Source organism: Vigna angularis, chromosome 11 (assembly GCF_016808095.1).
Source record: "Vigna angularis cultivar LongXiaoDou No.4 chromosome 11, ASM1680809v1, whole genome shotgun sequence".
NCBI classification, from domain to species: Eukaryota; Viridiplantae; Streptophyta; class Magnoliopsida; order Fabales; family Fabaceae; genus Vigna; species Vigna angularis.
Genome location: NC_068980.1, coordinates 25,338,011 through 25,355,250, shown reverse-complemented (window position 1 = coordinate 25,355,250; position 17,240 = coordinate 25,338,011). Strand labels below are relative to the sequence as shown.

Sequence of the window (17,240 nt, the reverse complement as noted above, 5' to 3'; positions counted from 1 at the left end):
AGAAATTAAACGTAAATCACATCGCGTGATCAAATTAATGGTGAACCATGACTTTTAAAAAAATATATTTTTATACACATAAGTTTTTTACATTCATTATTTTTCTTTATATTTTCTTTTTCTTTTAAAAATTACAAAAAATTATTTTTTTAAAACCATTTTACTTTTATTAAATATTTCAAATAAATATCAATATCTCTCATACTATCCTTATTCTAACTTTTATTTGATGCAGCAACTATATACACAAATAGTTTGTCTCTGCATTACTTTCATTAAAGCTACCACTAGACATGCCCATAGGACCAACCCCACATGTTTTTATATTATTTATATAAACAAACGTTAACATTCACGCGCTCTGAACACATTGTCTGATGCAATTTGAAATGGTGTTCTCCCTGTGGTTGGGTCCTCTGCTCCTAGCCTCAGCTTTTGTATGGGCACTGGCATCTCCTCCACCATACCAAAGATGCGATTTTTCTGAGGGAAAATGGGTCATTGATGAAACCTCTTCCCACCCTCTCTATGATGCTTCAAGGGACTGTCCTTTCATTGGCCAAGGATTTGATTGCTTAAGAAATGGCAGACCAGATAAGGAGTACCTCAATTATAGATGGAAGCCCTCTGGTTGTGACCTTCCAAGGTAATGTGATGATTAACTTAACTCTACCTTTGTTTTATATCGAATTGTTTCAGTTTTGTTAGTAGTTTTGAGTTCTCATTCATCAAGTTGTTTTAGTTTAATTTGTAGTTTTGAGTCCAAAGTTTATCATATATTTTAAATGGCAGCATTGTTTTTTACTGACTTGCAAGCTGTCATCATGAGGTTTTCAAATTTGAATTTTTTTTTCTTCCCTCCCCAAATGGCGTTATTGGTGACAGGTTTGATGGTAAGAAGTTCTTGGAGAGAAACACAGGAAAGAAGATGATGTTTGTGGGGGACTCCATAAGTAACAACATGTGGCAGTCACTCACTTGTCTGCTTCACATTGCAGTCCCAAACTCAACTTACATTTCAACGAGTCAGACACAGCAACTTCTCGTGTTTTCGTTTCCGGTAGTTGTTTTTTTCTGTTTACAGAGGAAAGTGTTGAGCCTTTGTAGTTGTTTGATTGGCTTATAATTTGGTTCAACTTTTGGGACATTGTAGGAGTACAAAGCTTCAATCATGTGGTTGAAAAATGGGTTCTTAGTAGATTTGGCTATTGATAAAGAAAAAGGCAGGATTTTGAAGTTGGACACCATTAGCTCTGGGGATCAGTGGAAAGGAGTTGATGTTTTGATTTTCAATTCTTACCATTGGTGGACTCACACAGGACACTCTCAAGCGTAATGAAAAACCTTTGATTTGAGCTACCTTTTTTATGCTTTGTGAGAGGAGGTAGCCATGTGGCTAATTACTTCAATTTAATGTTTTGTAGGTGGGATTACTTTCAAATAGGGACTGAGCTGATCAAGGACATGGATCACATGGAAGCTTTCAAGATTGGACTCACTACTTGGGCTAAATGGGTTGATTCTAACATTGACCCTTCAAAGACTAGAGTTTTGTTTCAGGGAATTGCTGCTTCCCATGTTGAGTAAGTTGATTTCACTTGTATAACTTTGAATTTGCATTCATGGACTTACTCTTTTCTTTCTTTTCTTCCTTCATTTGAACAGCAAAAAGGGGTGCCTAAGGCAAACTAAACCAGAGGAAGGAGCAATGGCAGCATATCCTGGTGTGGATATTGTGAAGAAAGTTATCAGTAACATGGCAAATCCTGTAGAATTGCTAGACATCACTGTGCTTACACAACTGAGGAGAGATGGTCATCCCTCTATCTACACAGGGCGTGGAACTTCTTTTGATGACTGTAGTCACTGGTGTTTGGCTGGTGTTCCTGATGCTTGGAATGAAATTTTGTATGCTGTTCTACTTGGAAATTAGTACCTTCATTCATCTTATTCTTGATTATTTATTGCCATGGAAGACTCCTTGGTTCTTTATTGCCCTTGAGGAAGTGTAGATGTTATCAGTATTGTAACTTGGGCTAATCTGAAAGTTGAAATAATCATGTGTTACTAGGTGATTTCTGTTGGATATTAGTAACAAAATAATATGATAAATTTTAAGTTTGAGATGACATACATTGTTTAGGTGGAATATCCTCATCAAGTGAAATTGATATTACAATTTATCTCTTTAAATACACAGGGAAACTAATTACTGTTTATCTCTTTTAATACGAGAATACACTTTCCTCTAGAATACTATTTTTTTTTTCATTTGTCTCAATAAAATGAAAAGTTACAATTTTGAGATACACAAAAGTTCATAAATGACCTAGTCTAACATGGTTGTAATTAAAGGACGATATGATTATAGTCAAAGAATGAACATGGTTATTAAATGTAAGGTAGAAAAATTTTCACCTTTTCAACCAGTTTTTACTAGACATGAATAGATATATTTTTTATTTTCAGTTCTGGCTTTTATGACACAAAATTGGTTTCACTAAGTTTTACAATTTCATTACTACTATTATTATTATTATTATACAATAATAATAATAATAATAATAATAATAATTATTATTATTATTACTTTAAACCTTATTCTACAATATAAATGTTTAATACTAATAAAACTATCAAAGGATTGAAATTTAATATAAATATTTTGAATTGTTTTTCTTTTCTTTTTTTCAAACATGGGCATTCAATGACCCTTGTTATAATGGAGCTTAATGCTCAATCTATATTCCTTTTCCTTAAATCTTGTTGGCCAAAGCTAAAACAATAAAAGAATGCGCAATAGATGTTAGTTTAAAAATTCTAGATTTCATTGGTTGTGTTTGTTTGAGAAAGTGAAAAAATTTTAAAATTATATATGTTTTTAGTCTCCGATGTTTTTAGTCTCTGAACTTTGACGCAAAATTAAAATTCGTTCATGAAAATATTGATATATTTTGGTTCTCAAACTTTAAAAATGAATAGATATATTCTTTTTAATTCAATTTCGTTAACTTTTTTTTATCTGTCAAATGTGTTTCCCAGCTAATATTGAAGTGGGAACATGTTAAACGATGTACACAATTGAAATGTTAGCATGAAACGTAGTTGACACATTAGAAAAATTTAACATAACTAGGTTAAAAGAACTATATCCATTCATTTTTTAAGTTTGGAGACTAAAATGTATTAAAATTCAAACATAAACGCATTTCAACTTCACATCAAAGTTTATGAACTAAAACATATTTATCTCAAATGTTTACTATACAATAAAAGATGATAACATACAAAAAGAAAAGAGATTTGTGATATTAATTCTAGTACAAATACATGGTGTTATTAATATATAAACATGATAAAAACATAAAGATTATATATATATATATATATATATATATATATAATTAATTAACATCACTATAGGTGATGACATGATTTTTAGGCTTAGGAGCTAGCATCAACATAGTTTTGAAAACATTAATTTGAGAGTAAACCTTTCTCTTAAACATAGATAAGAAAGTTTTGTTATGTTCGTTAACTAACCAATTTTCATTCATAGGTGGGTGTGTCGACTTGATTTCAACAATGTGTTAGGAAATATAAAGAATAAGTTCATCAATGTTGTTTAAGTTCATCAATTTTTTTTACTTACATTTTTCATCTTGGATTAATTGAATACCCTTACCTTCACATCTCTCATCATGTTGACTCTTTGAAACTATTATTGGTTCACAACTTGGCATACGTACTACTCCACAATTGAAGATTCACAACAATATTGATTCTTTACATAATCTTTAAAGATTTTCATGTATCTCTCAACTAGGTACATCCATCTTAGATAAATCGTGCCACATAATAAAATTTCTCCCACTAAATGAACTATCTAATGCACCATGATATCAAAAAGCAATAATGGGAAATACATTTCCAATAGACACATTTTTGGGATTACCTCATTTTCAAAATCATCTAACACTTGATGATCAATAACTGAAGTGACAATAGTTGTTGCATAAACATATAACAATGTGAAACTTTAAACCAACCAACTTCAAATCTTACACAGACACACTGACTCTTAATATTTGAAGAGTACCTTTACGATACTTTCACATTACTTAAACACTTCAAAAGTATGACAAAATTTGAGGAACTTGATGAAAATAAAACAAACTACAGTCTTTTCATCACTTATCATACCATTTATTGTTAAAAGTAAGGTTTAATAAAAAAAATTATTTCAATATTTAAAGAATTTATTTAATGTAATCTTCTATTTTTTTTTTTCTTCATTTCAGTTCCTATTTTATTTAGAAGGAATTAACGTGGTCTTTACTGTTAAATTGATGCTGACATCATTTTTAAAATATGATCATGTATCAGCGACTTTAGACTTATCCAATTCTTCATCCACTCTGTTTCTACTCACCATACCTCAAAGATTGCTTTTGCACAGAATAGAGACATGTGTATGAGTAGAAATTGAGAGTCAAAAGTTGGAGAAGTTCAAAGGCATTTACACATAATCACGTTTCAAAATTTGTCACTCTCAATTTATTGAAATGGACCATATTGACTCTTAAAATAAATAGGAACTGAATTAACGAAAAGAAAAGTTGAGATCTCATTAAAGAAACTCCTTAAATATTAGAAACAAAAAAAAAAAAACTATTAAGCCTAAAAGTAACATATCTAACATGAGCCATTTATTTCATAACTTAGTGGTAACCATGAAGAAATTGACCAAAGCATTTACGAAGGCACGCGTCGACAAAATAAAACCACATTCTCCAGCAATGAGGACTGAACCAAAGGAGTGTCACCAACGCTAGGATTACCATGACATAACATGCAGCAAAACTCCAACAGAAGACATTGAAATCAATTTCAGAGTTTTCTTCTTCTACTTCATCAGGCAACAGAGTTGGTCGTAGTGGTGGTTTTGAACTTTCACTTTTACAGGTATCCCACGTAAGATACGGATTTCCTTTGTAGCTACTCCCATCAAAGGTACAAAACTGTCCCTTTTCAAGTGCTCTTCCTGACAAATTGTTGTAGGAAACATTGAAGACAGCCAAATAGTGCAAGTCCTGTAACTGAAGAGGGATTTGTCCACTCAGGTTGTTATTTGAAATATCTAAACTCTCTATGTTTTGTAGCTTCTGGAAGCTCTCTGGGATCAGACCATTTAGATGGTTGTGAGATAAGTTGAGAGAATGAAGGCCATGTAGATCTCCTAATTCGTGTGGAATCTCTCCTGTCAATTGATTACATGACAAATCTAGTTCGGACAGTAACTGATATCTATCACTACCGAAGGAAAGATATAAATTTTTTGTTCTGAGTTGCATTAATACTTCAATAGGGACAGTGGTGAGTTTTTCCCTATCAGTAGCATAAAAGGGAACGGTAACATTTCCGAACGACATATTACTGAAGCAAGCAGGTATGGATCCACTGAAATTATTTTGCGAAAGGTCTAAGATATTGATATGTTTTAATTGGCATATTTGACTGGAAATTTGGCCTTGCAAGTGATTACCAGCCAATAAAAGAAAATTTAAAGACCAAAGCTTGTATACACTATCAGGTATTGTTCCAGTAAACTTGTTGTCACTAAAATCAATGGCTACTGCTCTATAGTGGTTGCTCATGAATAATTCAGGTATCGTGCCTGTAAAATTGTTTCCCTGCAGGAACAAGTATCCTGGCGTTTTGAAGCAGGAGGGCAGTGCACCAGAGAACTTATTGTAAGATATGTCTAACATTAACAACTCATGTTGGCACCATTCATCTGTTATTGCTCCTTCAATGTTGTTCCGTGACGCAGCTAAGAAAGTTAGCCTAAGCTTTCTGATGGTACTCAGTAGTGTTCCATTGAACTGGTTATTGTTAATCATCAATCTTAGTAATGAGAAGCATCTGTTAAGAATGTACTCAGGTACATTGCCAGAAAAGTTATTGTTACCTAGTAGCAATTGCACTAAGCTTGACATCTCTCCAATTGAAGCCGGAATAGGACCATCAAACTTATTGTTTGAGGCATCCAAAATCTCCAAACGTGGGAAGAAGAATCCAACGTTGTTAGGGAGCTCGCCTTGCAATTTGTTGTTTCCTATGGACAACGCTATCATTTGATCCATGCGATGATTTTTATCAAAGGGTAGTTCAAAAGGTCCAGTGAAAGAATTATCAAATAAGTAGACTTCTTCTAAATTTGTGTTGTTCATGAGCAACCAGCTAGGAAACTTACCAACAAGGTTATTTCTTGATAAATCAAGAAATCTCAAGCTAGTTTGATTTGAAAGGAAAGTTGGAATTTCTGCTGGTAAGTTTAACTCACAACCGCACATTCGGAGTATTTCCAACTGAAATGATGCAACCCAAGGCGGATTTTCGGTTTCCACTTTCATATTGCCAATGATTAAATACTTAAGCTTTGAATGGTTGGCAAAAAAGTTGAATGAGAATATCTCAAAGTCATTGAATCCAATGCCAAGAAGCTCGACAGATGTCAGTTGAGCAAGGAAGGGTGTCACATTCCCATTTAAGTAGTTGAAGGCGACATCAAGAATGCGAAATGATGTCAAGTTGTCAGGGCATGCATCCAAAGTTCCTCTCAGATTATTGTATGACAGATCTAGTTCCTGAAGTTGCTTCATTTTACACAAACCTATACTCAGACAGTGACAGGTTATGTTATTTAAAAAAAAAAAAATCTATTGTTTACTATGTCTTTAAATTTATTTATTTTTACAACTACCTTAAATTCATGAGAGTGATTTTTAATTGATTGATAATTCAACAAGTATAGTTATTAAACTCTTATAATAATAATAATACACTTAAAGTATATGCTACTAATTATGTATACGTATAATAGATTTGGAACAAGGACAAAAAGAATCACAGAAGTGATACATGCTCACCTTGATTTGGTAAAATTCCATTGATACCTGCGTTACTTAGGTGAAGAACTTCCAGTTTGCTTAGATCAGACAAAACTTCAGCAAAGAATAAAAGAGGTTATTTACCAATATTATTAGCTTATACATACTCTTAATTGATACTTCAAATGCAGAAATCAAAGTTAAAGAATGAAATATCGTAGGGCAAACATACCTTTTTCATCAAGATCCACTTTGATTGGATTAAAACCTAGGTCCAAAAATCTGAGAGCGGGGAAAGCAACTAACGACTTTAATATTCCCTTGTCCAAATAATTGTCAGCTAAGTTAAGTGTCTTCAACTTCTTGAATACATAGAACTCAACGCTATGGGCATCTGAAATATTGTGTTAGTTTATTATAGGTATTGATTAAATTACATCAATGTTGCAGCTAGAAAAACAAATGCAGAATTTTGTATCCTTTAGACAATTTTTTGAAATTTCTTATAAAATTAATTTAATAATTTTTCTATAATCCATGTGAATTAGCAATATAAATTGTTCTCTCAATAGGTTTGCAAATAGATGGTTATTTTTAATCAGCTTCCGTCCACGTCGCGTAACCTGTGATTAATTGATAAGGTTTGTTAAAAAAGACGGTAAGCAAATAAAATTACACAAACATCACGTTGTAGTTTGTAAATACATGACTTAGCGAATAAGACCGGATTGAGTTTTATTTATGATTTTGTCAAATTTGACCTAATTCAAATTAACTTTTATACGAGTTAGGTTATGAGTTCAGTATAGATGATCTGAAACTTTAACTCAAGATTCACTCTTGTACTTCTAACTAACATAATCTATCGCATGATTTGCCCTTATTGGACGAATATGATGGATAGGTGGTGACAATTTTGATTCATAATTGTTGTTTTTGTTTATGATTATTGACTATTCTTATATGAAACAATGTGTTACCTTTTGTTTTCATATTGTTTAAGGCATATTGGAAAAGAAACATATTTCATATGTTTTGTTATTTTCATATGGATTAAGGCATTTTTTTGTCATTAGTTCGATCTCAATCTATTTAGTGAAGAATTCCACCATAAAAATAAGGCTTAAATGCTTATTTTGTCCCCATGTTAAGAAGTGAATTTATGTTTAGTACCCGGTTTTAAAAATGAAGACATTGGGTACTTATGTTATGAAAAATATATGAATAAGGTCCACAAAGAAAGAACAAGTTCAACAAATCATCAAAGAAAAAGTTGAACAAGAGATAGAAAAAGCTGGACAACAGAAGAGAGAAGAGAGAAAGTACGGCCACATTAGCATGGACTTAACGTCGTTGTTGTCAACTTAACGGACATGACCTTATTCATACACTTTTCATAACATAGGGACCCAATGTCTTCATTTTTAAAACCAGGTACTAAACAGAAATTCACCTCTTAACATGAGGACGAAGTAAACATTTAAGCGTAAAAATAAAGACCTTTAATTAACTTAGTATAATAGGAAAAAAATAAAGGATATTAATTATGCCCACCATGATAAAGATAAATACTCCAGCGATCTATTTTGAATGAAATACAAAAAATTATTTTTTAAGGTAGATTCTTTTGTACGAATATCTCTTGTGATATGTGAAATATCATTAAGGGTGAGAATCTTAAGGATATAAGCTATAAAATCTGGCTGGTCTTCATAAGGAGCTCAAAGAAGTAATAAAGGTAAATGTAAAATTTGAAAACTTTAACCATGATGCAAAGTGACATGTGATGGAAAATGCAAGAAATACTCTTTAGAAGGAGATGGTTGAACAACCATAAAGATTGTTTAGAAGAGGTTGAAGGTTGAGCAATTCTAACTCGGGCAAAAAGTTAAGCTCATTCACTTTGGAATCAAGGACACGTCAAGTAAACCTTAATTGATGGTCGAGCTTATGGTTGGGTCAAAGGTTGACTCAAGTTGGTTTGAAAAGAATGTAGATAGAAGATCGATCCAAATTAGTTTGGACAGAGCCAAAGTGAGCCCAGATTGATCGAGTCAAAGTTTGATCCAAGTTGATTTGGATCGAAGGTCGACCTGAGTCGACTTGGATCAAAATTCGAGTCTAGTTGGCTTAGGATGAAGATCGACCCTAGTCGACCAAAACTAAAGGTCAACCCAAACTAAAGGACGAATCGAGTCGGCTCAGGAAGAAAGTTGAGTCATCTTAACTCAATGGTTGAGTTGATTTGGTATGGCAAAAGGTCGAGCTGACTCGACCTAAGAAAAAGGTTGAGCTAAATCTACCCAAGTCGAAGGTTGAGTCAGTCGACTAGGACCAAAGGTCAAGGAGATTCAACCTAAGTTGGAGGTCTTGTTTATGAAGACTCGGGTAAAGGTCGAGGCAAACTAGTCCAAGCAAAGGTCCAAGTGAGTTTGCCCGTGCCAAAGTTCATGATGACCAAAGGTTAAGACAAATAAACTAGGTTGAAGGTTGAGATGATTAAGGTGGGTTAAAGGTTGAGACGACTAGACTCGAGTCGAAGGTTGACATGAGTTAATCTGACTGAAGATCCAGATTAGTTGCTCAAGCCGAAGGTCGAGATGAGTCCATCTAGACTCAGAGCGACTCGTCTCAATCATGACTGAATGTCATGACAATCAGCACAAGCCAAAGGTCAGGACGAGTTAGGTTAAATTGAAGATCAAGATGAGCCATTTTGAGTTGAAAGTCTAGCTATAGGCAAGTTATCCAAAAATATTTAAAATAAAAATTTTCTTTAAAAGGAAAACTAAATTGTTTTATCTAAATAAGAAAATTTAAATTTGAAACATTTTAATTATTCTATTGAATCTAACTATTTAAAAAATGAAAATTGTTTGTAATTTAAATACATAAATTTTAATTTCTTGAAATTATTAAACATAAGCTAAAACTTAGCAAACCTTGATAAAAAAAAGTCTGAACTACAAAGAACACCTTTAGCAGCACAAAGTACATACCTTGGTTTGGAATGTGGCTTACAAGACGATTCCCACTCAAATCCAACATTTCCAAGTTTGCTAAAAGTGTCAATTCTTGAAGAAGAAAACAAAAACAAATCAGAATGTGAAAAAGGTCTCCAATTTAGAGATGAAATAATTATTAATTGTCTGCATTCAGATATTCTTACCTTTCATCGGAAAGGGGCCACCTAAAAAGTTAGCAACCATTGCTAAATTCTTGATGGATGGGAGAGCACTCACCAGTTCCATTATACTCTCATTGAGATAATTGAAACTCAGATCTACTGTCCGCAACTTTTTCAATCTTGACATGCTTTGATAATCTGCAAGGTTTCCGAAATTTACTTCAATGATTGATGAAAAATAAATAAAAATATAATAATAAATTCTAAGAACATATATATGAATATAAGGACATTATTCTTAACAAAATTGTGTTGCGTATAGATTTAGAAAATAGTTTGATCCCTTCATATTTCTAATTAAGAGCATTAACTGTTTTATTAACACTTTTTTTAAGTTTTTCTTTATCAGTAAATATTAGTTATTAGCACTTTTTTTAAGATAAAAGAAGAAACATCATTCATATCATTAGCAATTTTAGCAAGCAGTAGTGTAATTTCTCTTTTTGGTAGAATTCTTATTATGCGTTCATCACTTTGTTAGCCAATGGTCTCGAACAACTAAATGATACTAAAAAAGCAACGATACACACATGTACCTTGAGATGCAAGAAAGGTGTCATTGCCAATAAAATTCATGCTCAAATACAACACTTCCAAGTTTGGTAAACGTGATAATTCTTGGAACAAAGAAAAAAAAAGTAAATTTTAGAACATTTATAATCTCCAAGTGTGAAACATATAATAGTACTTACGTAGTTGCATTCATACCTTTCATAAAAGGTCCACGAATAGAATTACCAGAAAGATTTAAATTCTTGATAGATGGAAGAGTACCCACAAGTTCCATTATGCTCTCATTGAGATAATTATAACTCAGATCTAATGTCTCTAACTTCTTTAACGTTGACTTGCCATCATCTGAAAGATATATGTATCACTTCATTATTTACAACTATTCACTGTATATGTTTTAAATAGGCTTAACTAATTCAATGTCTAAAGATTAGAAGAATCTATACTTCAAAAACCATAAGGAGTAAAAATCAAGGTTATGTGTAAAGCTATATGAGGCGTTAAACGGCGGAAAAACGCGAAAGAGATTAGCTAAAATGACATAGAAGCGTCTGATCAGTAGAAGAAGTCTACATATAGTATGCCTAAAAAATATACAATCACAAAGTAATGAGCATAAGAAATGTCCAAGTAAATCTGGTAAAGCATTGAGCACACAAATCAATCAAGAAACACATGCCTTGCAACGGGTATTGTTTTTTAAAGAAAATATTTGCAAAATAAAAGAATGTATCTTTAGCCTAAAAGACAACACTTCACTCCTAAGAAGAGACATAATACAAAACGTTAGTGTTGCACAACAAATCAATACTACAAGAAGAAATGAAGTTTGCTAAGACAAAAATCAAGATCGTCTAGCATCTTCACATGGTTTAAGGACTAACGAACAAATTATGAGTGAAATAGATGATTAACAAAGCATTACCTTTGTGTAACCCATATCAAAAGGCTTTTTATGAAAGAAAAGTCTTAGTAAACGCACCAATATATGAGTAGACGCTCTACCAAACGATTTCCTCACAAAATGCTAAAAGGTACAAATACATCTCACTATGATGTATAAAATGATGTTTTTGGTAAAAAAGCTAAAAGGTACAAACATTGTTTCAAAAACTTATGTTGGAAGATATCTTATTAAACACGCTCTTGAACCAAATGAATAATCACTAAATAAGGCGCTGCTAGGAAAAGCCCTGCATAGGCTAAGTGATACCTTGTGCTAAACGACGTTTTCATCCAAGATGAAACTCTCATGAGTTGCTTGGTATCTCTACTAGAATGCTTAAAAGATCAAATGTTGATCTACCAACGAAAATTTGAAAAGCTTATAGTTGTTCTGAACGTGCATTAAATAACATTAAATGCACAACGTCTCAAAACAACAAAAGTGAAAGCAAAAGGGACATATCTGCTTGAATGCATATCTACTCTACTCTATGCAGATTGCCTAAGTCAAGCATCCACTTCTCTATTATATACAAGTAAGAAATGGACGTTAGAGACAAAAAAGACATTCACGGAATGATCTCTCCATCAAAAGTCGTGCTAAAGATTTCGTACAACCTACTTTTGATGAAGTACTTAAAAAGGATGTCTACTTTGACAAGTAGACTTCAACCTATGACAATTACCTATGACAAAGGCTATGAAGAGTTGAAAATCAAAGACAAGCATCATCTAATGGCTAAATTCTCATAAAGCTTATAAAAAGAAGACCTCTGGATGAGAAGAGTGAGAGGATGGGCACATAAGAGACATAAAGAAAAATCATCCTCATGGAAGACCAAGAATTCTAGAAAATACTCTCAGATCTGTATAGAGTCAAAAACTTACATTTGTAAGAAGAGAAAAAAAATTCAAAAAGTCTATTAGATTAAATTGTATTGTAAACATATCCTTTCTGTGAGAGTAATCGTCTAAGGACTTGTAAGCGGCCTGATTGATTGCAAATTATGAAGAGAATACAAACACTTTACGTTTAACTCAGTGGGGTTAAATGGTACTATATGGGTTTGTCTAGTAGAAACCAGAAGTGGGTGAAACTCAACTAAACAACGTATCAAGAAGATACTGAGATTGACCAGGGATACCAGAAGTGGTGAAGAATATTGCAGAATCAAGAGTGGGTGAACCTCAGTTATAGCACAATAACAAGGTTATTAGGTTGACTAGGAAAACCAGAAGTAGGTAAAACTCAACTAGACAACGTATCGGGAAGATACCGAGATTGTTTGGGATACTCGGAGTGGTGAAGCATAAAGCACAACTAGGAGTGGGTGAAACTCGGTTATAGTCAGAGTAACGAAGGTTACTAGGTTGACTAGGAAAACCGAGAGTAGGTAAAACTCAACTAGACACTGTATCGGCAAGATATCAGGATTGTCTAAGGATACTAGGAGTGATGAAGAATATTGCACAACTAGGAGTGGGTAATACTCGGTTCTAGTCACAATAACGGGGGTTACTGAGTTTGACTAGTGTAGCCAGGAGTAGTGTGAATACTCAAATGTACTTCATTGAAAATATAATGGAACCCTATAAGATTCTTAAAGGAGAACTGGACGTAGATCAGTTGAGTAAACAGGTACAAAATGTTTGTGCTTAGTGTCTTAGCTTTACAAACATCCTATCTACAAATGCAAAAGATGTTTTGCATAGCTAATCTTTGACAAACAATCTTATCATGAGACACATTATTCCTTAAGAGCTAGTTCTCTTAGACGCTATAGAAAATTAGCTAAACATTGGAGCTATAAACGCTTCAATCAAAGCAATTTTTTACAAATCAAGGGTTTAACTGCCCATATGGATCATTTAATCACTACTAAGGATTGTTAAACATTAGCATCAAAAAAGATTTCCAGAAACACTATTCAAGCCCCCTTCTAGTGTTTCTCACAATTTCAATTCATAATAAAACATCGTTTAGTAGCGCGTTTACTAAACCTCTTTCTTTGTTCTTTCAGATGTTGTAACGCTTGTTTCATATAATGTCTTTCATTCAACGATATTGTTTTTACAAGGTTTATACGTTGTCAAATTCTCATTTCGTTTATCGTTTTTTAAACTTTAAAACATGAAAGTGATAGACGGTCCTGTCTTATAAACAATATTGTCTTAACAATTTGAATGGTTTAAGGTATACCTAAATGGCATGGCAAAAAGTGGGTCGCATATGAGGTGGAGAAGAGAGGAAATAATAAGGCATAAAGTATAAAGCAACTTGTACCACCTTGGTACATGCACCTAGGCCGCCTACCATATGCTTAGACATAATCAACTTGGAACCACCATTTTTCCACACCAAAGTTGTCTTCGTTTTAACCTAATGTTAATCTAGTTTCTAGAAACTAACTTTTGTTATTTGTAGAGACACCCTTAGGTCATATTTTCCTTGCTTAGAGACTCTTTATGCTCACATATTTAAGGGGTTATACTTGACTTGTAAAAGGGTGATCAATTTGAAGAAATATAAACACTTTATTCAACCTTTGGTGTGAGATTTTTGCTTTGGAGTGAAACTATCCTTGCCTTATCTTGAGCAAGCTCAAGTGGTGACACTTCACCATTCAACTTAAGGGTTGGATTGCCTTAGGACCCCCTTCAAGGGACACTCTATCACATTTTTCTCCTCTTTCTATTTTTTCCATTTACTTCATTTCAACTTATTTTGTGTTTTAAAGAATATCATCGTTTGTTATTGTGTCTGAGTGAACTCTCCTCTCCTCTAAAACTTTTTAAAGTGAACCTTTACATTTATATAGTTTGCTATCTTAATGTCTAGTAAAAATCTTCATTCAGCTTTCTTAATGAACATTACACGGTATTTGCAAAAATATAACAAGAATTTACATCAACTTCACCTTAAGATTTTCTTCAAAATAATGTGAATGAAGATGAGAATGAAAAACAATTTTGTTCAACAAAAAGGGCTGGATTTGTAGAAAGACATCTTCTATTTTATTCACTTTATTGTACATAGAAGTTAAGCTACACAGTCTAAGAATTTTGAAAATATGTATTGACTAATTCTTTAAAGTAAGAGAGAAAAAAAAAACATTGCTTAACTTCTATACCAAGAAAATTGTCTTATAGTATGATGCAATTACATTTTTTTTTGTTTAATTCACATAAGAATTTGATTTTTTTACACCTTAAAACTATAAACAATTATGTTTTGATGCATGACTAAAATTACATCATTTGAAAACGAATAATCTATTTATAAGGACAAAATTCAACCGTTTCACTTTTAGGCTTTGTTTACTTGAATGGATTTGGGGGAGAGTAATTGAGTGGATTTGAAGATAAATTTTTTTGTTGTTTATTTGAGTGAATTTGGAGGTAAGTGAGTGTGGATTTGGAAGTAAATTTTTTTAATCTGTCACATCAATCAAATCCTACACTAATTCTCACAAATGTTGCTTCCAAATTCACTCTCACTTACCTCCAAATTCACTCAAATAAAAAATAAAAAAAAATTATTTTCAAATCCTCTTAAATCCACTCAATCACTCTCCTCCAAATCGATTCAAGTGAACAAAATGATAAAAAATTGTTCTAATATATCGATTTATATAGTACTTTTTTTTTATTGATAATGAAAGGGATATACAAGTGGGTTTTATTTTTGCTAAAACTTGCGAATTATTATTTATTTATTGGTAGATCCAAGGTCTCTCTAAATAAATGCCTATACATCAAAATATTTTAATTAGTTCCATAAAATTAAAATGGAGTGCTTGTTTGAGCTTTAGTTAAAGAATTATTTCACTTAAAAATAGTAGTGATAATAATGTGAGTGTTTGGAGGAAAATAAATCTTAAAAAAAATTAAGCAGTTTTTATATATTTTAAAAATAATATTTTCTAAAAAAAATCTTAATAATTGTATTTAGGTTATTCCTCTTGTGTTTTTAAGAAGTGAAAGCCCCAAATAAATTACACAACTTCATATTGTATAGTCACACCACACTATTGAAAAATAACTTATTTCAAATTTTACATAGGTTATATTGAGGAGGAAATGCACACAAGACTAATTTGGTGAAGATTTACACGGATTAATTAATAGGTCACTTGAACAACAACTACTGAAGTACTCATCAAAACAACATAACACAAGTTAAAATGAATTCAACAAATTAAGTAAGTTAAATCAATATTGTGATGATTTATTACCAATGTGAAATGCATATATGAATGTCGAAAAAATTCGCATCCACAGACCCACAGATATTTGTGGATAAAATCCGCGACGGATAGTTGGTATCTGCCGATATTTACTATCGGTGGGTTGCGGGTAGCAGATATTTTAATACCCGCTTATAAACAAGTCGAGTGCGGATATTATATTATTCATACCTGCATATATATGCTATCCTAAAAAAATAAAAATAAAAATTTAATTTACATTTTATTAAGTTAAATTTAATTAAAATTAAAATTAATTTATATTTTATAAGGTTGAATTTAATTAAAATTAAATTTTAATTTATATTTAATTTAACTTATATTATATTTTATATATTTTTTGTAATTTTATTTGAATTTTATTTTAATAATTTATAAAAATATATTTTTTTAAAATGTTTGCGAGTATATGCAGGTATTCATAGATTTTAAAATATTTGCGAATATTTTTTAAATAGATATCCGTGCAGATAACTGGTTGAGTAGTGGGTGAATTTTCTTTTTCAGATCAAATTGATTGCGAGTAGACATTGTTCTTGCCTCACCGACTTGTTGCCATCCCCAAATGCATATTATTGGCACATTGAAAGGATAAAAGAAAGAAACAATGAGTATGAGCGCATTCTCTATCATATATGTACGAAACATGTTTTACTATATGGGTTGAAAAACTCCGAATGCTTCCTATATTCTTTTGTTTGCTGATGAACTAACTCGACCTAAAATATCTAGTTAAGGAACCCAAACAACAATTAATTAAAATAAAGAAATAAAGAGTACAGAAGTAAATGAAGATGCAATAGCTTTTTGTACCTTGATTCCGAACGAATCCCAGAAAACAAAAATTGGACAAGCCAAGGCTTCTCAGTTCCCTCAAGGGAAGGAACAATGACCAGTTTAAGCTACGCATGGGCTGCAAACGAAATGGTCTCATTACATACCTATATGGTCCCATTTCACCATATGGAAATACAAATGGTTCCATTCCAGTTTCCTTTGTATGAAGATTGCCAAGTGCGAGATGAATGATGTGGCCAGAAGATGAACTGCACGTGACTCTTTCCCAGGAGCAACAATTGCTCTTTGGGTCATTCAACCACGAAGGTAGCACGTATGACTCATTGCCATAACTAGCTTTGAAATCTAACAGTGCATTCCTCTCTTCTTCGAAACAACCATTTGTGCCTAACACATGACCCAAAACTACCATTACTCCCATCAACACCAACCACGCTTTCTTCCCACACGACTCCATATGGAAGAATGACTTCAAAATTACTACTTTACAATTTGTAATGTGCATATATAGCAATCACCCTCTTAACATTTTGGCAAAATTGGAACGCGACATACGATTGCTACTCAACCATTGAATAAAAATAGCGAGATAAACCCTAGAAAGATTCATGAGTGGATGGAAATCTTCTGCATGTCTCAAAAACCTGTCCGAGTGCC

General features: G+C 32.4%; 2 protein-coding genes across 4 annotated transcripts; one reads left to right on the top strand and one right to left on the bottom strand.

Annotated features, from left to right (window-relative positions):
• The first annotated feature begins 323 nt into the window (after window positions 1-323).
• On the top strand, window positions 324-2,131 carry LOC108333216 (protein trichome birefringence-like 42). The gene is made up of 5 exons (XM_017568595.2): window positions 324-646; window positions 886-1,060; window positions 1,154-1,332; window positions 1,425-1,583; window positions 1,666-2,131. Exons 1-5 carry the CDS (start codon window positions 378-380, stop codon window positions 1,931-1,933), a joined length of 1,050 nt encoding a protein of 349 aa, XP_017424084.1. The 5' UTR covers window positions 324-377; the 3' UTR covers window positions 1,934-2,131.
• A 1,302-nt stretch (window positions 2,132-3,433) lies between these two features.
• LOC108332548 (receptor-like protein 56) lies at window positions 3,434-17,240 on the bottom strand. Of its 3 annotated transcripts, XM_017567869.2 has the most exons (8): window positions 16,599-17,240; window positions 10,789-10,938; window positions 10,617-10,697; window positions 10,063-10,218; window positions 9,893-9,967; window positions 7,126-7,287; window positions 6,933-7,007; window positions 3,434-6,676 (listed from the first exon to the last, which is right to left on the bottom strand). In XM_017567869.2, exons 1-8 carry the CDS (start codon window positions 17,086-17,088, stop codon window positions 4,722-4,724), a joined length of 3,144 nt encoding a protein of 1,047 aa, XP_017423358.2. In that variant the 5' UTR covers window positions 17,089-17,240; the 3' UTR covers window positions 3,434-4,721. The 3 variants fall into 3 exon arrangements, with proteins under 3 accessions (XP_017423358.2, XP_052726262.1, XP_017423359.2); XM_052870302.1 differs by lacking the exon at window positions 10,789-10,938 and having other exon boundaries at window positions 16,599-17,237; XM_017567870.2 differs by lacking the exons at window positions 10,617-10,697; window positions 10,789-10,938 and having other exon boundaries at window positions 16,599-17,235.

Bases quoted from the DNA above. Each gene is read 5' to 3' on its own strand.
- LOC108332548 (XM_017567869.2), bottom strand. From the start codon at position 17,088: ATGCACATTACAAATTGTAAAGTAGTAATTTTGAAGTCATTCTTCCAT. The intron at 10,219-10,616 runs GTACATGTGTGT...GAAACCTTGCAG, and splicing joins CACCTTTCTTGCATCTCAAG to ATTATCAAAGCATGTCAAGA. The intron at 9,968-10,062 runs GTAAGAATATCT...TTCTTCTTCAAG, and splicing joins TGGCCCCTTTCCGATGAAAG to AATTGACACTTTTAGCAAAC.
- LOC108333216 (XM_017568595.2), top strand. From the start codon at position 378: ATGCAATTTGAAATGGTGTTCTCCCTGTGGTTGGGTCCTCTGCTCCTA. The intron at 1,061-1,153 runs GTAGTTGTTTTT...GGGACATTGTAG, and splicing joins TTCTCGTGTTTTCGTTTCCG to GAGTACAAAGCTTCAATCAT. The intron at 1,333-1,424 runs GTAATGAAAAAC...AATGTTTTGTAG, and splicing joins CACACAGGACACTCTCAAGC to GTGGGATTACTTTCAAATAG.